At 40.0% G+C, this 25,987-nt stretch overlaps 1 protein-coding gene across 5 annotated transcripts; it reads left to right on the top strand.

The window, feature by feature from the left end:
• The first annotated feature begins 1,158 nt into the window (after positions 1 to 1,158).
• LOC123518967 (multivesicular body subunit 12B-like) lies at positions 1,159 to 18,277 on the top strand. 5 transcript variants are annotated; one of them, XM_045280058.1, is made up of 8 exons: positions 1,179 to 1,287; positions 3,687 to 3,803; positions 5,578 to 5,695; positions 11,185 to 11,377; positions 11,888 to 12,119; positions 12,357 to 12,619; positions 12,977 to 13,089; positions 15,494 to 18,277. In XM_045280058.1, exons 3-8 carry the CDS (start codon positions 5,591 to 5,593, stop codon positions 15,548 to 15,550), a joined length of 963 nt encoding a protein of 320 aa, XP_045135993.1. In that variant the 5' UTR covers positions 1,179 to 1,287; positions 3,687 to 3,803; positions 5,578 to 5,590; the 3' UTR covers positions 15,551 to 18,277. The 5 variants fall into 5 exon arrangements, with proteins under 5 accessions (XP_045135989.1, XP_045135993.1, XP_045135992.1 ...); XM_045280056.1 differs by lacking the exon at positions 1,179 to 1,287 and adding an exon at positions 1,530 to 1,704; XM_045280054.1 differs by lacking the exon at positions 3,687 to 3,803 and having other exon boundaries at positions 1,159 to 1,287.
• Positions 18,278 to 25,987: the final 7,710 nt, after the last annotated feature.

Raw genomic sequence — 25,987 nt, 5'->3', positions numbered from 1 at the left:
TTTTTTCTTATAGCCCTTGTCTAGATCCCCTCTTACACAAACGGGAACTTCTAACCGTATTTAATACTGAAACTACTAAAGCACTAGTACGCAATGTTTAGGAATTTACATAACTCGATGCAGCCCAAGTGAAGCATGAGTCGCGCGTCGCTAGTTCATGCCATGAGTAGTAGACGTGAGTAATGAAAAGTCAAGTGGCTCGTCTAAAGAGAAGAGACGAGTGACGAGCCAGAAGAAAAGACCTATCCGAAGAAGAGTAATGTGTCAAATTAAAATAAATTATTACAGAGAAATTACATAAAAGATGATACTGTATTAGAATAATAATATAATAAAGAAAACTGATGAACGAATGAAAGTACCAGGGTAGGTGAATAAAGTAAATAATGAAGGTTAAAAGAAAATAAGAGAAGAATATGTCTGAATAGGAGGAAACGAAGATCAGTCTGAATGAAGACGGAGAATGAGGACGAAAAAGAAGAGGAGACAAAAAAAGTCAAGAGTCCCCACAACTGCTTTGTCAAAACCTAATTAATGAAGTGAATGACGCATGATGCGTTGCCACATTGTTAGCAAGAAGAGGAAGAAAAGAAAAGGAAAACATTGCTCAGCTATTTCCAGTATGTAGATGGGTCAAGGAAGATGGGTAGTTATATTTATAGCAAAAAATACACACAAAAAATATTGTTTTGCTACGTAGAACTATCTTCCTCGAGGAACTGTTTTGTGATAACTAGCAAAATACTTTGTGGTATGGAGTTACTGATTCCTGGCGGTTATAGCTAAAGATTTCTGAAATATTAACAAGCCTTTCTAGATAGGATATGAGGGTAAGAGAAGGTGATGGAAGCTAAATAAGGGATGAAATTAACGACAGACTGGCGCTAAACTGTCTTTAGAGGCTCATCAGAAAAAAAGAAGATTACTGTTTGGTATTGATAATATACAAAATTCTAGTATATGATAGATTCCCTTTTAACAAGATTCATTGGCTGAGAATGCTAGAAAAAGTAAGACAAGACACATAACTCAGAAAAAGATTGGCGCTAAACTGTGCTAAGATACCCATTAACATATAACCACCACCTGTTACTGCTCATAAACTAAATATTTGTAGTTACTAGATTCCTTTTCTAACAGGATGCATGGGCTGGGGGTTTATGATACATGCAGATGCGACGTAGGTGTGACAGAGGACAAGCAGCGCGGTCAGGATGGTCCCAGCGGCTCCCTGGACCCTCAGCCTTGGCCTCCAACACTCGGGGCTCTACTGAGTATTTCCTTCATGTGAGTATTAACGCACTGCCTCATTTCCTTCACTACCCACTAGCGTGCCGTGCGTCATCCCCTTCATTCCTTCAGGGTGAGAGGGCCGGAGAACCAAGCAGCTGTGAGTGAATACAAGGAGACATGAATAATTTATCATGTTTTATCGTAACATTTCTTGCTCTTGAGTGGCGGTGGTTTGAGAGATAATGGTGATTAGCGTGGCTATAGATACTTGGGTGGTTAGAATGAGGGTGGGAGTGTAGCGCGCTGGTAGTTGCTAAGACCAGCTGGCTCGCGTCGTGACGGGAGGAGTGGCTACGAGGGGAGGAAATCAGCCAGCTAGGTGGTGAGAGTGACGGGTTAGTGGCTGGCAGGGACGGGTGTGTTAGTCAGCTTCCCCGGGGCTACAGGAACTGACGGACGTGTTAGTGACAGGTAAGACACACCGCTGCCACCTTCAGCGCGTACCTACACTACCTGGTGCGTTATCTACAGGTGAAATAGATCAAACTTGGTGTTCTAAAACTAACTAGAATTCCACATCCTATCTATCTTGCCTTTTGTGTCATCAGGACAGACAAAACTGAGCACCATTCACGCGAGTCTGGTGATCTGCTGTTGTTTAATGGGTTGTGTGTAGTGTCTTGAAATAGTAGGAAAAAACTGCACACTGCTGTTATCTACAATGCTGCAATCTACCTTGGCTGCTTTACCTTTGTGTGGCCAGGACAGGTAATGGTAAGCAATAGTCATGTGTGCCCTGGTTGTGTATCTGAGTTTTCCTTGAGTGTCTTGCCTTGATAGGAATCTTCTCTCCTTCACTAGATCTCAGGAGCTTCAAAATGCAGCACTAGGTGGTTGGCAAGTGACAGGGTACAACACAAGGCCAGTAAACAGACCTACCTGATATCATAGAAACAAGGATTAAATGAAGTTTATGATGGTAGTTGAAACCCTGGATAGTTTTTGTTGGTATAGCTTCTTGTGGCAGTGATTTTGAAAGTGTTTAAGTTTTGACTGTGTCCTGTGTTGCTAGTTCTTTGGCAGTAACTTGATTAGAAGTAGAAAGGAGAAAGTTCATAAGTGTCATGTATTCTAATGAGGTATGTTGGCAAATTTAGCTGCCTGTGTTGTATATGAGAGATGTACCTTGGTGGTGTGCCGTGTAAATGCAGTCTTTGCAAGAATGGAAGTGTTTTAGATGAAGGAAGATCTGGTGTATTGATGATGACAGCTGGCAGAGAATTCCTGATTATAATGTGTACATACATAAATTTTACATCTGTCATGGTCAATTCTGTATCAAGGTCTAAGCTGGACCATGGTGATATTAACTGAATACATGTACAAAAGTCTGTATTCAGTGTGAAGACAATGGCGACCTTGGGTGTTGTAATGGTGTCAGGGTGATGGCGACCCAATCATGTGTCACTCTGGATAGCACAGTGATTGCTCTCTACATATTTTACTGGTTGTATTTCACTGATGTATTCTGCCACGGGTACTGAAGGCAAGACCATTCGGGTGATCTTTGATACATCATTTCCAGAGGATACTTGTGTTGCATCTGTAACTAGCTTCCCATTGTTGTTGTTCTCTGGTGTTGTCTTGTTTTTCTAGTTGGAGGATACAAAAATCTGTAAATTCCACATCTGGCAAGTGATGCTGCTGTCTTACTGATGACAATTTATTAATACCTATGTACTCGTGATAATGAATTTTTTGAATTTATAGTCAAAGTGATGATCATTACAGATATATGAATAATGTTATATAAGAATTGTGTTTGAATTATATTTCTATCATTATTGTGCCCTGCTTTACATCTGCTGTACATAATATTTTGTGTGGGAGCTGTCCACACATCCTCCCATGGCCTTGTGGCCATGATGATTGCTGAGGGCAGTGTTGGTGACTTTTCACACTTGAGGAAACTGTTGTTGGAATGAAGATTGTGAGCTTTTTTGTTCCATCTTCATTTAGTTGTTTCAGTAGAAATTGTGCTCATATGTGGGAAACCTTTTGGCAGATGTATAACTGAATGTTGATGGAGCCTGTACATTGACATTTTGCTTAATTTGTTATTTTCTGCCCTGCCACTAGGAAAGGATTAATGAAGAATGTAATAGGTGATGTTGCATTAGCATTTTTTGTGTCACCTGTACATGGCTGGAGTGATGAGATGCTGATTACCACCTGGGCATTGGTCTTTGGTGTGGCTCCATAGGTTGAGTAGTTTAGTATTCTGTCAGGGATGCAGTCTAGCACTCCTCTCATGGCTGCCCTACTTGATGAATTTCCCATTGTATCAAACTAAGGTGTATTACACATTTGTTTGGTATGCTGAGACATAACACACACACAGCCTAGGCTCAGGACATCCATACACAGCCAGCCACCTGCCTTCTCTTGTCCAGGCAGGAAATGTGTGTAGTGATTCCAACATGACATGTGTGGAGCATCACCAGCCTTCCTTCACCTCCACCCTGCACACCCCACTTGAGCAGGTGCATTAGTGGAACACAGTTACAAAGGTGACTCTTATGTACATTATTTTGTTGCTAAAATGCCACCAATACATTTGCTTGTTTGGCCACTAAATTGCCATAGTTGCAACTGTGTGCAGCCACACAGACACCGGCTTTCCTCACCCAAGACTATACATTACCTCCTCATCCTTGCACTTTGCAACATTAACACTTAATGTAACATTTCATGATCTTCAAGTGTTTGCACTGCTGAAAGAGAGAACTGAAGCATACCTTACTGCATTGGTGATGTCTGCAGAGGACTGTCTTACAATGTGGACAGTATTAATTAGGGAGGGATTTTGTCTGTACACAAAAACCAGGGAACTGAACAACACTCACATTGTATTAAATACAAATTACCATCACTAGTATAATATAAATCCAATGACATTATATAATAATACATGCAAAGTATTGTAATGTAACTAAATACCCTCAACCATAAAGGTTACCTATCAAAGGCATGGGAGGGACGAGGGACAAAGAATTGCTGTGCAGTGTTGTGGCAGCACAGACACAGGCATTGTGGTTCCTGGGATTGAAATAGAAATTGTGTGATGAGGACTTCCTCCAACCAAAGAGGACTGTGTGGACTCTTGAGGTGTTCAGTCAATGAGTTTGAATCCAGCTCTCAATAAATTTGAAAGGACAGGAAGGCATACTGTATTAGCTCCCCTTTTGTATTTGGGTGAGCGGTGGTGTGAAGCAGCAAAGCTTTGTTATCTATAGTTAGAACGTTGGTGGAGTATCAAAACAATAAGCTGTCAAGGGAAGGGAAGTTTGGATGACCTTAATAATTGGCTGATGAGATGCTGAGGTGGAAACGGTGGTGGTGATTTTCATGCAAATACCTCGATCACATTGATTAGCAGACACCAGCAGATCCTCACACTTTTACTTAGAGACAGCAACAGATCGTCACACCTTTACTTAGAAACAGCAGCAGATCCTCACACCTTTACTAAGAGAACAGCAGATTCTTGATACCTTTATTTAGCTGTTGATTTCCCTCTTTTACATTAACCCTTTGAGTACAATGATGCGTTTCCATATTCATTCTGTTTACTATTTGGTGCTTTTATACAGCTTCAGGAATTTATGTGGGGATTAAAATAGTGAAGACTGTGGCCATTAAACTTCTTGCCTCCATAGACCTTTCCTAATGTCAATAAAATGGTCTTATTGTACACAAATCTAAGGGTTAGAAATGTGTCCCAGTACTGAAGGGGTTAAGAACAAAGAAATAAGGGAAGCTGGAGCAAGCCATGGAGCATACACATGGCAGTCTCTATGATTACGGTACTAATTTTCATGAGCGTTGATTATTTTAGAAGCCACAGTGACAGCTGAGGATTTGTGGAATAAAATGATCTTATGGTACACAAATCTCAAGGTAAAAATGTGTCCCAGCATTGAAAGGGTTAAGGCTGCTACACTTAGAAGATTCAAGTCATTCTCCCATTAGGGTATGTGATGTAGAATAGCATGATATTGTATTAGTGGCTTCTGGTGCTTGTTTAGCCAAGAGCATGAATCAGATCAATACTTTTCCAGCGATTGATTTCACATGGTTTCATATTCTCATTCCCAAGTGTTGCTGTGTTGCCTGATATTGATTTGCCTCACCTCTATCACATTACCTATTGACGATAATCTCAGCAGCACCTTATCTACTCCGAGTCACTTGTTGATCCTTTGTGTTCTTCAAGCATACAGTTTTATCATTTCATGGACAGACTAATTGGTGCTTACCTTCCACCTTGTCATTCTCCTGCAGAGTTGTTGAGTGAATGATGCGTGATCTGTACAATGCCCTGCCACTGCCCGATGACAGACCAATTACATCTGTGTGTGTGGTGGAGGAGCTGTCAGGGTGTCCACCAAACTACACTGCTGTAAGTACCACTGTGATCATGTTTGCTATTTTGGTTATGTAAACTCTGGAACTCCCTACCTGCTCCTTTCTTTCTGTATTTCCATCTTCCTTTGACCTGAAGTCATTTAAACCCTTGAGTACCATGTGTTTCCATATTTATTCTGCTTACTATTTGATGATTTTACACAACTTCAGAAACTCATGTGGGGGAGTAAAATAGTGAAGACTGTGGCCATTAATCTTCTGACCTCCATAGACATTATACACAAATCTCAAGGTAAAAATGTGTCCCAGTATTGAAGGGGTTAAGAGGGAGGTTTCAAGACATTTATTTATTCCATTCTTTTGGCTAACTCTCTCAGACCTGCTTGGGGACTGACATCTCGATGGGCCATTTTGTCTAATAAATTTTGTTGCCATTGGCCAGATTTTCCGTCTTGCATGATAAAAAAGAAAGTTGAGTGGTGTATCCTGATGCTGGTGTATTGTGTAGTATCACTGGTGTGTCACTTCATATGGGAAAATGAGGATTGCAGTTAACTATTAGTACTTTATTGTGGTTTTCTTAATTTAGTTCTGTTTTTTCCTTTGTTTTTGTGGATATTACCTCTTTTCAGCTCCTATGGTATGACTTGTATAATCTGAGTATTTACCACAAGTAGGTAAATACACACACACACACACACACACACACACACACACACACACACACCGCGTAGTGTAGTGGTTAGCACGCTCGACTCACTCGAGAGGGTCCGGGTTTGAATCCCGGAGGCGGCGAGGCAAATGGGCAAGCCTCTTAATGTGTAGCCCCTGTTCACCTAGCAGTAAATAGGTACGGGATGTAACTCGAGGGGTTGTGGCCTCGCTTTCTTGGTGTGTGGAGTGTGTTGTGGTCTCAGTCCTACCCGAAGATCGGTCTATGAGCTCTGAGCTCGCTCCGTAATGGGGAAAACTAGCTGAGTGACCAGCAGGCGACTGAGGTGAATTACACACACACACACTCACACGCGCACATGCACAGAGTATCAAAGGAAAGGAAATGAAAAATGTTATCTAGAATACTTTTCCTTTGTTTAAGAATGTAGAATTGTAAGGGAGGACATTTAAGAAACTTGTAGAATAGACATTGTGAAATAGACTTCCCATCACAGAAGCATCAAAACCAAGGATAATTTAGATGTAAAGATAATCCATAGTAGGAATATTTTAGAATCTGAAAGCCATGCCAGCTACCAGTAAATGTGGAAATGGGATGGTGTGATTCAGAGTAGTTAAGCTCTTCCTGTGTGTCACAACAAGGTACACACACACACACACACACACACACACACACACACACACACACACACACACACACACACACACACACACACACACACACACACACACACCATATTGTGGCATTGACAAATGGAACAAATTGAGTAGAGATGTGGTGTGTGTGGCAAATGTCAGTCAGGTGAAGGACAAACTTGATAAATGTGGACAAAGAGACAGGCCATACAGAGCCAGGCTTGGGCCCTGTAAATCATACACACACACACACAAACACAAGAGACTTATGGAAAGTAGAAATTTATGGAGGACTGAAAGGAAAAGTGTTAAAGTGGATGGAAAACTACATGAGATGGAGGGAGATGACAACAGTAATAAGGGATGCAAAGTCGGACTGGTTGGTGGTGGAGAGTGGAGTCCGACAAGGCTCAGTGCTAGCACCAATACTTTTCCTGGTATATATTAATGACATGCCAGAGGGAGTAAACAGTTATATTAATTTGTTTGCGGATGATGCGAAGTTGTGTAGGTGTGTGAAGAGTGAAGAAGATTGTGAAATTTTACAGGCAGACCTGGATAAGATTTGGGAGTGGAGCAAGAGGTGGCAAATGGAATTTAATCTGAGCAAAAGTCATGTGATGGAGATGGGAAAGAGTGGAAGACGGCCAAGAGGGTCATATAAGATGGGTGAAGAAGTAGTGTTGAAAAAGGTGGAAAAGGAAAAGGATTTGGGAGTGATAATACAAGACCATGGGCAGTTTGAGGCTCATATTGATAAGATGTTTGGAGAAACGTATAATTTGATAAAAATATTGGATTAGCCTTCCATTATATGGATAAAGATATGATGAAGAAATTAATTAGTATGGTAATTAGACCAAGATTGGAATATGCTGGAGTGGTTTGGTCCCCTTATAAAAAGAAGCATATAAGGAAGTTGGAGAGATTGCAGAGAATGGCAACAAAATGGTTCCGGAATTGGCAGAAATGACCTATGAGGAGAGATTAAAAGAAATGAATTTGCCTACCTTGGAACAAAGAAGAGAAAGAGGAGATTTAATACAGGTTTATAAACTGTTGAATGGACTGGATGAAGTGGATAATGAGCAAATGATGTTGAGAGAGGAAAACTTAAGTAGAACTACAAGATCGCATAGTAAAAAGATAGCCAAGGAATATGCTTGAAGGATGTGAAGAAATATAGTTTCCCACAAAGATGTGTGGAGGTGTGGAATGGTTTGAGTGAGGAGGTGGTGTCAGCAAGGAGTGTGCATAGTTTTAAAGGAAAGTTGGATGTGTGTAGATATGGAGACGGGGCCACACGAGTATGATACCCAGGCCCTGTAAAATTACAACTAGGTGAATACACACACACACACACACACACACACACACACACACACACACACAACTACACACACACACACACACACACACACACACACACACACACACACACACACACACACACACACACACAAACTTGATAAGGGTGCAGGATGTTTTAATTAGAGTATCCAAGGAGACAATGATAATGGCAGTAGTGTTAGTGTCATTGATTATTGTCGTGTACTGCCACTTCACTAAGTTACACCGGTCTTCCCAATACCTCTTCTTGGCAGCTTATAATTGACTTCATCCTTTTACTGCTGGAAAACATTTCCCCATTAATACCTACAACAGCTATAGGAAATTTTCACACAAAGCTCTCATAGATACTTGTGTAATGTAAGAAGACAAAGTAGTCTATATTTTCTTTTTTTCTCCTGTGTCTCCATGCAAACAGTTTCAAAGTGCTAGGAAGGTTGATAGCCTTAGCATTGAAAGAGTTAGTGCTGCTGTCAACACATAGCATTTTGTTCCTTACTTGGGATATTGGAGCGTGTGTACTTCAATAATCAGGACGTGATAAAGATAACTGACATACCATTCACACACAGGTGGAAATGTGTAGCAGCAGGAAACCTTTTTATCATTGACAGTATGAACGATCTTTTCTCTTCTACTTTGTCATTTAAGTCTGACTTCTCCCTTTTTCTTAGTGGCTTGTTTTGTCTTTAGTTTTAAGAAATGCTTTCCTAAGAACTTCATATTGTGTGTAACATAGCCTTGGTCACAGGAAATGTAGGTTTTGTTTTGTCATTGTTCTCTGGCAGCCTAACCACAAACAATGAGTCCGAACTCTTTTATGTGGTATGCTTCAGGAATACTCATCACTATTACCAACACATAATTAGCAGTAGAGAGTATTGCTAAATTTACTTAACCTCTTCAATACTGGGACACATTTTTACCTTGACATTTTTGTATGATTAGACGATTATATTGACATTAGGAAGGGTCTGTGGAAGTCAGAAGATTAATGGCCACAGTCTTCATTATTTGAATTCCACACATGACTTTGTGAAGCTGTGTGAAATCATTAAGTTGTAAGCAGAATGAATATGGAAATGTGTTATTGTACTGAAGGGATTAATTTTGAGTCTCAAGTAAGGAAATGATGAAATATGCCTATATATATATATATATATATATATATATATATATATATATATATATATATATATATATATATATATATATATATATATATATATATATATATATATATTATTCAGTGATAAAAAATTTACTACATGCACGGTTTGAGACAGGTAGATTGCCAGTGTGTGGTGATGCAACCTTCAGTCCTCATCACCATTACTGTAGTCTTTCATTACATTAATTCCCTCCTCCTTGCATGAACCTTGAAATAATTTTAAGTGTTCTGTTCCTTTGGCATCTATTTCCTCTTTGACCCATGTTTGTGTCCAGTTGCATATCAAATAACTACTGAAGTGCTTTAATGAATTATGCATCTTGGATTAATTTTTAAAAATTAATCTTGTGTCCTTGTTAGGGAATGTATTGTATAGTCTGTCTACCCTAATGTGGCTTCTGGGTCTCAGTCTGAATAGTGTCCCAGGGAATGCATGATTGTCAGATCTTGAGGAAAACCATGATCTGTCCTCATGGTAAGTGTGGGGATCAATAGGAAACAAGTATTATTTTCCTAAAGTCAATTACATTATCAAAAAGCTATACTATAATTTGAAACCAGGAACCATTTTAGAGTAGACAGACTATAGTAGTAGTAGTAGTTTCTTGATTGACAAATGTGGTGATGCATAGTACTCTCAATCTTTCATTCCTTTCTCTGGTAAACTCTGAAACTCCCTGCCTGTGTCTGTATCTCCTACTTCCTATGACTTGACCTCATTCAAGATTACATAACATTTGTCCCTGTCCTTTGGCTAATTCTGTCGGCTTTGTAAGGAGACTAATGACTGAGTGGGCCTTTTTTCTTTATATTTTTGTTTACCTTGGCCAGTTGTTCTCTCCTACATAAAAAAAAAAAAGTTAGAAAGTATCCCTTTATACAGTAGTTTATTTAATAGTTCTTGCATCCACCTTTCCTCATGCCATACTCTGGTCCACCTTGTGTTGTAACCATGTGTGTACACCTCATGATTCTTGTTTGTGTCTGCCTGCATGATCACACAAGTTTATGCCACTAAGTAAAACTGTAAAACTCTCTCTCTCTCTCTGACAATTTCTTCATAGGACTTATTGCTGCATAGATGTGACCTTTCATCCTGCTCACTTGATTTTATTTAGTAGGTTTCATCTCTTGGCTTTCCTTGGGCTACAACATAATGATACTCAGGGATAATTTAGGAGACATATACAGGAATTAAAAGCAGGACATTTTAGTGTAGCATTCGATAGGAACAACTCTTTGTCTTAGCTGTTGTAAGTGTGGTGTAGTGAGTGGAGGTTTTTACAAATATGCCAAAAATGATCTTTGAACCTGGACGTCTTTGTGGTCTTGGTATGTAAGGGATTATATCTGTATTTCATGGCCTTCTTTCTTGAACAGGGTCCCTTTCATGACTAAGAGTTAATGTCACCTTAAGATAAATTTGCTAGTGTTTCTCTGATGCTTTAATCCCTTCAGTACCATGACGCACCTCTATATTCATTCTGCTTAATTTTTGGTGATTTGATACAGCTTGTATAGGGGATTGAAATAGTGAAGACTGTGGCCATTAATCTTCTGACCTCCATAGACCCTTCCTAATGTCAGTAAAATTATCTAATCATACACAAATCTTAAGTTAAAAATGTCTTCCAGTACTGATGGGGTTAAGAAGGAGGCAGAGTTGTGATAACATACTCTATTCTCCACAGGTTTCCAAGACCCACGACCAAGACATAGATGCAGACCTATATAAGGATGGCTTCTTCCGGCGGGTGACTCGGTACCTCTGTCACAGCAAGGTGGATGGCTACATGGGCTATGTGGTGGAGCACATGGCCATTGTTAATGACCGCGACTCCCGCCCCACAGGATACACCATCGTGGAACAGACCTTTGATACCAGTAGGTGTTCTGGTCGGGGAGGAGGAGTGGGAGAGCAGTCTTGACGCTGAGATATGAGAGAGTATATTAAGTGTCAGTATTTTTCTTTGTGTGTGTATGTTTGTTTGAGAGGGTGAATGGCTTAAGGTAACAACAACAATAATTAGAAGTCCACTGAGTTGCCAGTTCTTAAAGAAAGTTCAATAGAATAATCTAAAATTGGAGGATAAGTGTTTGAGTCATGGGAGGGAGGAAGTGCAGAAGCAGGCAAGGAATTCAATAATTTACCAGAAAAAGGGATGAATGATTGAGAATATGGACTAACTCTTGCATTAGGGAAGTGTACAGAATAGGGGTGAGAAAAAGCAGAAAGTCTTGTGCAGTGAGGCTGTAGGAGGAGGGAAGGCAAGCAGTTCATGAGATCATAATAGCAAATAGATTAATGAATGTGTAAGTATGCTTATTATTTCTGGAATGAGTTAGTAGCAAAACCTAAAATGGCCAGTTTAGAGATACATTGCTTGCTTGCAGGTCAGAAGGCATTCAAGAAGAAACAGCTGTGCTACAAGCAGGTGCCTCAAAACATGGCCTCACAAACCATCACCGACATAATCATCCTCAGCCGCTCCAAGATGGCTCCTGAGGGCTTCTCTCTAGTGGGGGAGATGAACGGCTTGTGTATCTGTGTCAAGTGTGGCCCAGCACCTGCCCCCGGCTTCAACAAGTCTGGGGGACAGCTGGCCTCTTCTGCCCTTCCTTATGGGTGAGCCTTTGTGCTGTGTCTGTGGCATTTGTTATCACCGAGCGAGTGTTGCAGCTTTGACTGAATTGATGTTGAGTTGAACTGAATGTATATTTTGGAATTAGAGTTCATGAATGCTAGATTAAAGAGGCTCCTCTGTTTATCGTGTGTGTGTGTGTGTGTGTGTGTGTGTGTGTGTGTGTGTGTGTGTGTGTGTTTGATATAAGCTTTTTGTTTGACATGAAACTTGTGGTGCAGGATGGATCCCAGGCGAGGGATGAGTGCAGGAGGGGAAGGTGGTGGTGGGGGAGGGGGCAGAATGTATCCTGGTCTGATGCCAACTAGACCTGCGCCAGATCTGCCTCCCGTCACTGGCAGTCCAGGTCCCGGCCGGCCACAGGGTCCCGCTCCTCCACTACCTCCCCGTGTCATGAGGTACCCAGCCCCTCACACCCCCTCCCCCACACACCATGCCATGGCTCACACAGACACCAGCACTCTCTATGGGCCAGGACAGTCAGGTGAGTGGTCCATCTTATCGTTCATCTGTGCCATTTTGTCATCAGAAAGAGGTACAGCATCAAAATGTGTTTTCATACATGATTATCTTCAATGGTCAGTGTTCTCTCACAACAATTAGAGCTCAGCTTCTTTTGCTAATCATGTATGACAAATGATATCAGCTTTTATACATTCTTTTGACTAAACTAAATTGATATAATGAGGCAGAAGTGTTTTTCAGCTTTGAAGATATTTGTTTCTTGATGCATTTTCTCAAGTTTGCTCATTTGGATCCATGAACTAGAAGTGTATGTGGGCTGTGGGATTTCCAAAATTTTATTATCATAAATTTCAAGATGTGTTTTCTTATCTTACAGCTCTCTTTGGGGTACCTTTTGTGCTCAACAAGAAGTATGTTAAGTCTGGTGACAGTGCCACTGCCAACATCCCAACCTTCAGCAAGAAAAACAGACAACAGATAGAAGATGAGGTAAGGAGGGGAGAAGGGGAGGGGAGGGAATGGAGCTGTATTTACATTTGTAATTACAGATGAGTGGGCCTACCACTGGAGATCATTCTCCTCCCCCCAGAGGGAAGGGGCCTAGAATGGTGGTGCATTTACATTAGATATACAAGTTTACATAAATAGAAATAAATGTACATATACTGGCCAATGTACATATATTGGCCATGGGTGGGCAGTGCTACCTGCCAGGTCCGTGTCAGTGTGGCAGGGGAGCACCACACACCACCTCAAGCAGCAGCTCCAGAGTCTCCTGTGTCCAGGAGGTAGCTGCTTCTTCCTCACCTGGGAGGTTGTCTGCTGGCTGTCAGTGCTTCAACTGCTCTGTGGTGAAGCAGGATAGGAGGTAGTGGCGTAGAGGACAAAGGGCCAGTGTCCTCAGTGCTGGCACCTCACCCTCAAAGTTGGCCCACAGCTCAGCCAGTGTGCCATAGCCCAGCCTCAGGCAGTGCATATGGTGGGTGGTGGACGGTGGCTGGTAAGCAGTCACCCTAGCATACCAGGCTGCCTACTGTGACAATCTCCTGCTGTCGATGTTGGCATTCTGTCCTACTGAGGGTGGTGTGCCTGGCTTGCACCTTGGTCTGCTGCAGGCTGGGCCAGATATTGGTGTCAACTGCAGGCCTCCTTGTGTTGCTTGGGTTGCCTCATCAGCCTGATATGGTGACCCAGGGAGGCGAGACTTTGTGCCTGTCCCAGGATGGCAGTGATGAGGGACATGTCGGTTGGGCTGGGTTGTTGCAGCCGTTGAGTCAGTGTGCCTGTCGTGCCCCAGGCAGAGTCAACAGAAGCTGTCGGTGCAATACACAGTGCACAGTACTCCCGGAGGTGCTTGCCTAGGCCACTGCTATCTGTGTGCTGCTGCATCTCCAGTCGTGGATGTATGGCCTTTCTAGCCGGGAGGCCTCCAATTGTAACCTCGACAGGCGGGAGTTGCCAGGGAGGTGGTAAGGTGTAGTCTGGGGCAGGGCGGTTGGCTCCTCTCTTGGCTGGCAGCTCAGTGTCAAGCAGAGTGCTGACTGCATCACAGACCCTGTGTAGCCAGATGTGTCCACTAGAGTGGTCCCTCCACTGCAGCAAGGCCCCAATCAGTTTTGCCCATGCTGTGGTCTCCCTGCCCTACTGGAGGGTCTTAGACATCCTGCAGGCCATGATCTGCTGCATACAAGTGGAGAGAGGCACAAGCTCTGTCTCACATTGCAATAACACATTGCAATGAGCATGCTGTAGTCCATCAGGGCATATGTAGAGGAGGCAACACAGTATGGTCTTCTAATCATGGCCCTCATGACACTGGTCCTCACCAGTGCCCTCTCCTTCAAGTGTGTGACCTGGATGGTGAAAGTCAGTCTGGTCAACCCACACTCCCAGGTACTGATATGAGCTTGTCCTGGCCAGTCTGACATCTTGGATGCAAAGGTGGCATTCTGGGGTGATGGCCTACAGCATCAAGACCCTGGACTTCTTAGCCGAGATCTTGAGGCTCAGCTTCTCACACTTGGTGCTGACAAGGTTGAGCGCTTCTTGGGCCTTGCTGATCTTGTTGCCTGAGCCATGACAACGAGCATGAGATCAGTGGTGCAGCTAAGGAGTGTACCGTGTGGTGCTGTCCCTGAAGGGCAGGCTGACCAGCTACTCCATTAGCAGATGTGAGGCAGCGTTGCAATGCAGGGATAGTGGGAAGTGTTCCAACCTTTTTGTGAAGACTTGAAAGGATGGTTGAAGGAGTGTCTTGCTGTCTTTATGGCACTAGGATGAAATCTCTGGTAAACTTGAGTACTTCAGTGGAACACCATACACCAGTTCAGCTGTGAAGGTTACAAAGTTGTTCTTTGTAGCAGGACGTATACCCAGTAAGACCAGTGGCAATACATCCATCCAGTTTGTGCCTTTCAGTCTTGTGTTGAGGGCAATTCATATGCACTGGTGAATACGTTCCACCATCCTGTTCGTCTGTGGGTGATAACCACTTATAATATGAGACTTAACCAAAAAATTGTGCCTTTGATAACCACAACTAAGAAATGAAGTGCAAGCAGGGAAACCAAAACAGGCATGCATGCAGGTGGTGGTGAGGGTATCCAAGAGTGGGATTGCCTTGGGCTATCTTGTAAACAAACCTGTTTGCTCCTGTCAACATGGTAAGAGGCTCAACAATGTCCCAGTGAATATATTCAAAATGCCAATGGGGCAAAGTGAAGGGATGCTTTCTCTGCCCAGTACTGATGTCCATACATAGGTACATCACTAACACTCTTATCCCTGTTGGCTCAAGGTAGAAAGAGATAGCCTTATTCTACCTTTTTTTTTTTTATACATGACATGGATTAATTTGCATTGTATATATGACATGGATTAATTTGTTTTGCAGTTCTACTACAACTTCACTCTGGAGCAAGACATTGTGCAGCGACCTTCCACCACCTGAGGGAGCTCCCTGCCTCCCTGTGCCAGCCTGCACATGCTCTCCACCACATACTCCTCCCTGTGCTCCTTTCATCTGTTTGGTGACTCACTCACTTTCTCCTTCCTATACCTCAGATTTGTCAGTCAGCTCTTACATGAAATATTGCTCGTCACTTTTAAATTTAAGGTTTTTAAGTTGGTATCTAAATTAATCAGGGGTTCAGAGCCAGTTATTGATTTTTTTTGTCTTTTACATCTTGACTTAAGTTTTTTTGTCATGTTAGTAGAACATCACCACTTTACAATCAGTAATATTAGATTCTGTTCCCATCTATATCCCAGTCAGGGGCAGAGTGATGTTGCTGGTGTTTTCTGCTAGGAAGTCGTAAATCTTAGATGAATTTACAAGATGTTGCCAAAATATAGTTCACAAAGACTGGAACATTTATGATAAAAATGGTCAAGATCACACATCTTACATAGGATTAAGGTCGTCTATTTTTACCGGCATGAAATAACTGGTGTATGCATCAGATTGCGATGGATTGTGAGACACATCACCTCAAAGAAGAATCACTGGCAGGGTTTATTATGAATCATGTGATACGTGGCCAGATGAGTGTCAGCCTTCATGCAGACTACTACATGTTCAGGAGGTTGGCAGTGCCATGTTCAAACCACTTCTCATGTATGACAAATTCTTCCTGTGACTAAGCAATCATTTTCATCACATGCACTCAAGATTGCCTGCTGCTGCTGGTGTGTTAGGATTTGCAGAGTCCGTGTACTCAGTTTGGCAAGAAACTTTTTTTTCACTAACTTAACTTAGTGTGGATTATACTTAATTTTTATTGGCTTAGCTGGATCAGCCTTTATATGATTTTTATTTTTACTTTATTTATTGTATCTACTTAGGCTTGTTATACTATATGCATACCATTTTATGAAACTTGACATTACTTGGCTATCTTTTGTTGCCCATTAAACACTAAACAAAGAAAATAACATCTTGATTTGGTCTGATGAGGTGTGCTAGACAAATGGAATTACTGATTTCTTATCTTTATTGCTAATGTCATGTTTCTATGCAAAGTCAAGACAGCTATTTTCATAAATAATTTCTTTTTTCTCTACCATAGAGGATAATGTTGGGTTTAGGATAATGTTGGGGTGTGTGCCATATGTTTTGCTGCTGCTTATATTCTATGGGGAAATCACACTCCTTCACCATAAACAAAAACAATTACAACAACTGGAAGGTCTACATTTCTGGATGGAACCAACCAGTTTTCTTCCTGGAGTAATATATACAAAATGTTACTTGTATGCACATAAATGAACAACACTACTCTATATATCAGTAGATTTTTAAAAGTTAAATTGATAGTAAGGAAACCATTTCAAAGCCAAAATTAAAAGGGGTAACATACTTGCTTGACTCTGCTGGATGTTAGCCACGGCTGGTGTGAATAACATGCTGCTGTAGAGGCTGATCCATGCACACATGGCATTAATGTTCATTTTGCTGCCATACACTACAAGAACAACAGTGCAGTCACTTATATGCTAGGTATTTTAGACCCCATGCAGCATTGTTTTTTACAAACATCTTCTAAATATGCTTTGGTACAGTTTGTTTGACACTGTTCCCCAATTTATGGCACTACAGTGAATTGCCACATGTTTCTTGGAGTGTACGCTTGGGTTTGAAGACAAGGCTGCAAGAGCCAAGATGATTTAACTTTTTCCCCTTCCATCCCTCTTATCCCTTATTGTTTTTACACCTCCATCCTATCCCTTACCCTTTTAAACATCTCTTAATACATCACTTCAGCCACCCCTCATCTGCATATCTACTCAGCTCTTGCCAGCTTTATCCTCAAAACCCAAAAGTAATCCACTTGATGAAACACACTTTGTAATGCACTGTAGTGAATTAGTGACCAGTCTCAGACAAGCTGGATCAAAATGGCATGTTGATCCAACTATTTGATTTGAAGATATCTGAAGAAAAATGAAGCTATATGTGGTCTGAAATGCATAGTAACAACATACCAGAGTAAAATTCATCATGAAGGGTGTTTGCTGAGCAAGGCATCCCACATGCACAACCACAAGAATTACTTGAAGATGAATTTAGTAGCCTTCTAGGCTCTCCTGAAGATGAATTTAGTAGCCTTCTAGGCTCTTGTTTTATAATATTTGGTTTTGTTACAAAGATGCCAATGACAACCAGGGACCAAGCTTGAGTTGATCACAAGTGTTTCATGTATTCTGTAAAATATCCAGCTTGAAAGATGAGTGTTTGTGAATGTTTGCAATTTACTATACATTGAAAGGCATGCATTCTCATTTTGTAAAAATGTAGCCTCAGTCACACACTGGAAGGAGCAGGAAAGATTTATAGTTTGTTAGGAAAAAAACAACCAAAAATATTTATTATGGCCTGCAGGAAAAGACAACCAGAAATACTTATTGTGGTCCCCTTGCAGTCTAAACCAAAGTGTCATTTGAGAAATATGTTGTGCAGAATAAATTCATAAATAGTTTGTAATAACTGGATAAAAAAGAGATGGGGAGACAGTGACGAGTGTTTGTTGATAGGATGTGATCAACAACTGGTCATATATGTATTGTATATGGCTGAGCTATGGTGGGAGAGAGAGAGAGAGAGAGAGAGAGAGAGAGAGAGAGAGAGAGAGAGAGAGAGAGAGAGAGAGAGAGAGAGAGAGAGAGAGAGAGAGAGAGAATCATAGGGCTGTGATGGGTGAGACAAAGAAAAGTACTGGTAGGTACTGACATGTGTGGTGTAAATAATCTTCTAAGAAGAATCTCCACAAGTCTTGAAGTCAGTTACACCAGCAAAGGCTTCCAGTAGCTGGCCACCTGTAGGGATTAATTTTTGAAAGATGTACCACTTGTAGTCGTGGTCTCTCATTGAGATTTTGAAGGTCTGAAATAAAATAAAAGTAAGTATTTAAATGTTAATTTTTTTGTAATTTTTTCTGCTTAGCAATGGGCCAACATCAAGATACTAAGCAAAAAACTACACAGTATTTATAGGAATGTTTGCCATGTAGAAAGAAACAAATTGTTGGAACATTTAGAGAAGAATCTTTGCAACTAACACCAACCTGCAATAATTACTTTTTTGCATCAAGTGAATTAAGTGCATACTTTGAGCCATTTGACTAGAAAAAAATCATTAAAGCATTTGTGGCAGATACACTGTACTTACAGTAACAAATTATATCCCAACAAGTGTGGTTTGATTACATTCATGCAATATTTTGTTGGGAGTAACATGTTCTGCCAGGGAAGAAACATTTATTTTATTGGCCCCGTTTGTTTTTGTTTTGGAAATGGATTTACTTTCTAACTGACACACCTTTTCTTGTATATTAAAGCTCACCTATATATCTTATGCATATGAACGAGACAGATTAATTTTATAACTACTATTGAACACAGAAGCAGATTAATTTTATAACTACTATTGAACACACCGAGAAGCTGGAGTATTTTTGTTCGTTACACACATCTCCATGCTGAATAAGAAGATTCTAGCAGCTGACAAACTATAAAAACAGAACACTAGCATTTGAAAGTATGATGGATAATGTACACAGCTCTTGGCCTAGATGATGGACTGAGTGAACAAAGTAAAAGGTGCAGAGGAAAACTGGACTCAACATGTGTCTGGCTAAACAAAATAGTAGGAATGTTCGTGTGTGTGTGTGTGTACATGTTTTTTTTTCTTATGCACGTGAATATGAATGGTACAAAAAAGCTATAAAGTGTGAAGTGTTCATCAAAAAGCACAATGTGATAAGAATGTATGAATGTAAATTGAAGTACTACTATACAAGATATTCATGGAGCGGCATTACTGAAACCCTTAGTGGTGATCTAAACTTGTGTAAAGAAAAGCTCTGGGGAATTTCAAGATGAAGGAGAGGGTTTACATTGGCTAAGGAAAGTAAATCTAGGAAGCATGGCAATGTTACAACCACTACAGTAATATGAACGTTTTTCCATGAACAGTAATTTGAATAATTGTGTCCTGATAAAGCAAGTGCCTTGAGATACGTGTAGGATGCCTGGCCCTTGTTGTCTCTTCACCGTGCAAGGCTTTGCATCTGAAACATTCATTTGTACAAATCATTGAAGAAAATTTTTTCATTTAGTTTGTGTTGGTTTATTCTTTTCATGTGACAAAACCAAATGATACACACTCACATTATAGTGACTGCATGGAAGTAAAACACACACCTACAGGAACAAGGCAGCTGCCATGTGTTTAAGGACAGCAATGTCAAGTTTTGGGAAATAAATGAGGCTTCATCCTGATGAATATATCTGTGGAGTTATGCTCACAGTATTAGTTCCACAGTCTCAAAAGAAATGCAAAATTTTTGTGATTCTTGTACTAAGGTCTGTCAAAATAATTTGTGTAGATTAATTAATACATGGTTCTCATTCAGCTCTTTATAGACATGCCTTCCATTTCTATTAATTTCTACTGATCTAATATTTTTTACTTTTGACTGATTCAGAAAAGACTTGTCAGGCCGTAGCACAAACTGTTAAAATTGATGATCACGTTAGGTCTCAAAATAAAAAAAAATAAATAAATAAAAAAAATAGAAAAAATAGAAAATACGTTTTGTATACAAGGATATTTATGTCTGTAGGAAGACATTGGGGCACAGAAAGTGTAGTGAACTGGGCATTGTAAGGGTAGATATAACTGTTAGTGTTGCTCATTGATGCCAAGGGGGGAGGGGGTTATACTGACACCAGACAGCCTCGCTCAGCATTTTTAATAAGGAATATGTGTGTATAGTTTCCATTGCTTTCTATTCGCATGTAAAATTTTACAGTAATTTCCCAAATCTTAGAGCGCTATCAAAAGTTATTAAAGATTGGTGTTTTACCTGCACTGGTAGGCCCTCCTGATGCACCTCCATCTCTCATGGTTGATGCCTCTTCATCTTGCCTGGTCTGGGTGTCCTGTCAGGAGCCCCGAGAGATGGTTTCTTCTTGCAAGGGAAGTCCAGCTGGGTGGTGGCAGGCCTGGAGTTGACCTGCGTAATGATTGATCCCATGTTGTGGTCTAGTGTTAAGTATTTGATTCTCTAAATAAGCATAAGTGTATGAGAGTGAATGAAATGGAGTAATTGTTAACTTGCAGCTTGCACTGAGCAAGGGAATGCAGGTGTGTGAAAAAGGGAAGATATATTTAATGTTATGCAGTTGTTAGCTACAACAAAATTTTAACGATCTTTCTGTATGTTTCTCTAACATACAAGTACAATGTTCCCTTTACAGTAGCAGAGCCATGTCTTTGTCATTTGGCTGCTGCTTTGTGGGGGAATTCAAGTGGAAAATGGCACAATGGGAAAAGGGAAAATTTTACATCCTGCAGCAATGTACTTTGATTTCATTATTCACAGTAGTTATATTATATCTTGATTTCATTGTTGCTTTGTTGTTATATACTGTATTATGATTTATAAAGCCTTCCATCACTAGATAACCTTCACTGCTTCAGGAGGAGGTAAAAGTTCATGATAAGCTGGTCATTAGCATAGATACTTCACTCCATGCTGTGCTGAGGTGCCAATATATTGCTGGTCATGATTGAGGCCTGTGTGTCCAGGCTTCAGGATATTATTATTACTATTTATTATAATTATGTTTATTATTATTATTACATTTATCACCAGTACTATTAATTTTAATTATTTATTATTATTTTCAATTATGTACTGCCAGTCCTCGTATGCCATCACTGTGTACTCCATCAAGGGTGGAGCCTGTGCTGGCACAGGCAATGCAAAGTGTGTCTGTACGAGTATTGTACCACCTCACAGCTTACAGTACTGCCAAAGCCAAGTCTGCAGCTGATCAGGTGAACACAGGTTACTTGACAGCCATATGTAGTCTTCATAAAATCAGGGTTTTATTAATGAGGCCATATGTAACTTTAATGTGCATGCAATTCCTAACTTAAAAGTAGAGCAAACAGTCATAAGCTTGGTGTCTACTATAGACTTGAAAGTAACTGACTGTTTTAATTCTTCTATCTTAATTTTGACTCACTTTAGCAATGGTGTGACATTGTCTTTATGGAGTACAGTGAGTGGCTATGAGCAGTCTACTTTTCGTTGTTCTGTTTATTGTAAGACTTGAGTGTGGCAATGTTACATTTTATAGTCATTAAGATCTTGGTACTCAACACTGTGAAGAACACAATCAAAGATTCACAATTTTTTGTACTCTGGTTGGTTTTAATGAGCAGCATTCAGAAAATATCCAAGTCATTGATATTGGTATCCATTGTTACAAATTTTATTGAGTTACTTAATTGTTTACTAAGTTTCTCATCTGGTTTTATTTATCTGTAAAGTTATTACATATTTGTCCTGTGGACCTACATACTTGTATCTTGGATTTCAGTGGTGCATGTTGTCAGTCACCTGGCCATTGTGGTGCAATGGGAGGCAGTTAATGCTACTTTAGTTATTGAACCCAGTGATGTTTACTACCTTTGTCCACTTGTAAAGTGTTGGGTTGAATTCAAGTTATACAAGCCTAGATTATTAGTGCAATGAAAGGAAGACTTGCAATAAAGTGACAACAGTCTTATTACCTCATTGTTGACAAAATCTTTGTTATTAACTAATAATGTATTAAATCATGAAAAATCCTTCCTGCTTCGGGGAACTAAAGATCAGTAGGAAAGTTGAAGTATACAAACCACATTACAACGTTTTGCTTTGTGTACTAATTTTCACACAAGTACACAATTTTTTCTCCCCACTGTCTTCATTCAGTATTTATGTTGTATAATAAAAGACTATAGACAAATAACCATCGATGTAGCCTTGCATGATATTGTATTAGATTTCACAAAAGAGCTTTTTCACACATTCTCTTATGCCGATAGAATCGGCAAGCAATGCCATATAGTTATGTATAGTATTTATATATATGCATCTGCTCTTCTCCAGAATAAGTTAAGGTGGCACACATGGAAAACAAGAGTACATGAATACTTGAATTTCTATAAATCTTCAGAATTTCCCGGACATAACTTTGCACTTTTACTAAATTGGAATTCTAATGAATTCAAGTTTTATCCAAATCCTTTAGCAAATACTAATATGCTTATATTTTCCCCTCGGTCACATTCACATGTGAAATTTTTCTTGGTAATGATTTCATATATTTTATACATTTTTGTAGCATTTACATGATTTTTACCCATGTTTTGGTAAGCATGTACACATGCACTAATATATTGTATAGGTGAAATGTTCTCATGATACTTTAAATGTTTTTATAAGTCAAAACAACTATAAACCATAAAATATGGCACCTTGGCATGCCCACACATCGTTTGTTATGCTTCATAATTATCAACTACCACATCAATGGAGAGCAACTTGCTGCAGATGAAGTACAATGGTGTGATTAATGTAACACCAATTCATACAGTGAGATACTGTCAATGCTGAGAACCAACGAGAGAGAGAGAGAGAGAGAGAGAGAGAGAGAGAGAGAGAGAGAGAGAGAGAGAGAGAGATACTGACTCATGGATGTGATGCAATGATATAGTTTGTACAATTAGCCCATGTGTTGCTGCAAGCTAAAGTTTTGCTTTGTCTACCTTTGACTGTATTTAATTAATTACTTATACTCCCTGTTACAAACAACAAATAGTATTAATGTGGCTAAACACAAGCCTGTAATGTTGCAGTTATTATAATATTTTCTTCTTTGTGTAGTCACAGCCAGTATTGAAGGACATCAACATTTATCACTTAATTTTGTATTTTCTGCAATTTCAAGACCTCTGATCTGCTGACAGTGGATTCTTATTAGCTCAGGAGGCTCGAGATGAAGGGGAATATTAAACAGTGAAAGTAAGTGTAGCAGAGTGTCTTAAGAGTGGCTGTGACTACCAGTGCCACTTCCCCACTGTGCTGACCTTTTTGAGACTTATTAATGGTTCTGCATTCTAATGCCACCCAACATGTTGCTGCTCATCCCACTACTTCCTTCCTTGAACACTGTTAAGTAAGGTTTAGGAAAGTGGTTAACTGGCAATCAGTAATACACATACTGTACTAACTTTTTTTCCTTAGTGTGTTGATGCATTGTGCGTTTTGAAGCTGCTTCCAATAAGTAGTTAGGTTTTGTAAGCATCTTTCATAACGGTGCATTGACAGTTTTAATACTAAACTTAAAAATACCAAGAGTGACAAACTGAATGACTCGTGTGCAAGCAAGTGTGTGTAAAGTCGAGTGTGGATTCTGTGTAAAGCAAACTTGTCCCTCCTAGTGAGATGTGAAGTAAGGATGTACAGCCATACATAGACTATACCATATAAGGGGTTATAGGAATCATGAGATAACAAATGCACTTGTATATGGATTAATTTCATGTGTTGAGTGAATGTTAGTTAAGTGCCCATTATTGATGTGCCTGTTAACTAAAATGTTTTATAATCCCAACTTTTTAGAATGACCTTAGTTGATGAAAATGTGCAATGTTAAAGCACTGAGGACCTACAGACAATATATAGTTTTCTCCTACTCAGGATGACCTTTCCCTGTCAATACTCTAGTGTTCCATTGTGTTACGTCACCAGAAGGAATGTCCCTGTAGGTTACTGACAGTCATAGAAGTAACTGTTGTGGGATAGCTGTTCAGACAGGCTAAGAAAGATTTAATTCTTTTGCACTGTTATTAAATGTTTCCTGTTCATCCCCTTAATTCCAAAGTAGTCCTGCCCTGTCCTGCCCTGCCCTCTCATTCTTTCCCTTATCCTTACCAGCACTCATTGTTCATGTTCCTCCACCTCATCCTCACACCTGCCCCTTCCTCTCCTTAATCTGTTTCATTCATCCTTGTCATCATCCTAGCCCATGTTGTATTTCTTTGCCCCTTACCCTTCCTAGTCCTCCAGTAATGTTATAGTTCCATTATATTTTATCATGTACTGTGTGAAAACCACAAAAAAAATATGAGTACTCTTTTGAGAAAGAAACATTTATTATTATTATATTGTAAGGCATGTATATAAACCTGTAAATAATAAAATACTTGAAAATATTTTCTTAGTGTTTGATAAAAATTTGTGTAGAAGAATTTGTTTTCTATCTAAAACATGATTCAGGAAACAAAAGTAGCATATGATGAGTGAAAAAGGAATCAGCTTTGTGGCAGCATTATAACTGGTGAGGTTTATCCTGGATACTTAAGTTTTCATCTTGCCAAAGCATTGCTAACCAGTTGGTATTGGGGAAAGGTGGCAACCAACAGTGGTGTGGTTAGAGGACGAGGAAGAAGAGGAAGCACACACACAGACATGCCTATGCACACACTAACCCAAAGATCAAAGATAATATTGAGATCTACAGACCTATAGCTGTAATGAATGTGCTGGCAAAAGTGTTTGGCATATTAATAAAAGACAAGCTGACACAGTGGGCAGGGGAAAGCAAAATATGGAGTGAAGAACAAGCTGGTTTCAGAAGAGGAAAAGGACTGGAAAACATATTTGTAAAAGGAGATATGACTGAAAACAGCAAAGTAACTGGAAATAAAACTATTTGGTATTCTTAGAAAACCTATGATACAGTTGATAGAAAAAGCCTAGTCAACCTGCTAAATCACATGAATGGACAAAAAAAATATGAAAGTGATAGAAAAGTTGTATGAAGATAATGAGTTAAAATTCAGCCTTGGGTCAGTGAGCATGGGATAGTTAGAGAACAACATGGGAGTGAGACAAGCCTGTGTGACATCCCCAACACTGTTTAACATATGCCTGGAGGAACTGATAACAAGAAGCAGAGTGAGCAGCAGAGGTATGGACATTAGAGGCAGCAGGCTAGGGTGTCTGGCATATGCTGATGGAAGACAGGAAGAAACACATAGAGCAACTGTTGCAGGTTACAGCTCAGTTTTGAAAAGAGCTGCAGCTATGAGTGCAAATGATTTCATATTAATGACCATGACCATCAGTGGGTGATGGGAAACTGTATACTGGAAGCAGTGGAAAAGTATACTTAGGAATAGAGGTTAGTAGTGAAGGCATAGGTGGGGAAACAAAAATAATTAAAGGTAAGGCAAGGAGAGCTGCTAGGATGACCCAATGTGGTGGAAACAGGATAATCAATTAGTAATATGAGGTTGGCAGGGGTCTGTGGAAGGGAATGGCAGTCCCACACTTTATACAGAGTAGAGCTGATAAAATTTATAGAAAGGACATTCAGGAACAAGATAAAATACAGGACATAACAGGTCAGTAGGCACTGGGAGCCAATAAGTACACAGGTTTAAAGGCAGTAAGAGGTATTGCAGAATGGAACACCTTTTGAGAAAGAATTGCTAAGGGAAAACTAACTTTCAAGAAAATAGGACTGGAAAGTGATATATGGGCAA

Source organism: Portunus trituberculatus, chromosome 44 (genome assembly GCF_017591435.1).
Source record: "Portunus trituberculatus isolate SZX2019 chromosome 44, ASM1759143v1, whole genome shotgun sequence".
Taxonomy (NCBI): Eukaryota; Metazoa; Arthropoda; class Malacostraca; order Decapoda; family Portunidae; genus Portunus; species Portunus trituberculatus.
The sequence above is the reverse complement of the archived record's forward strand: the minus strand, read 5'-3'. Positions and strand labels throughout refer to the sequence as shown.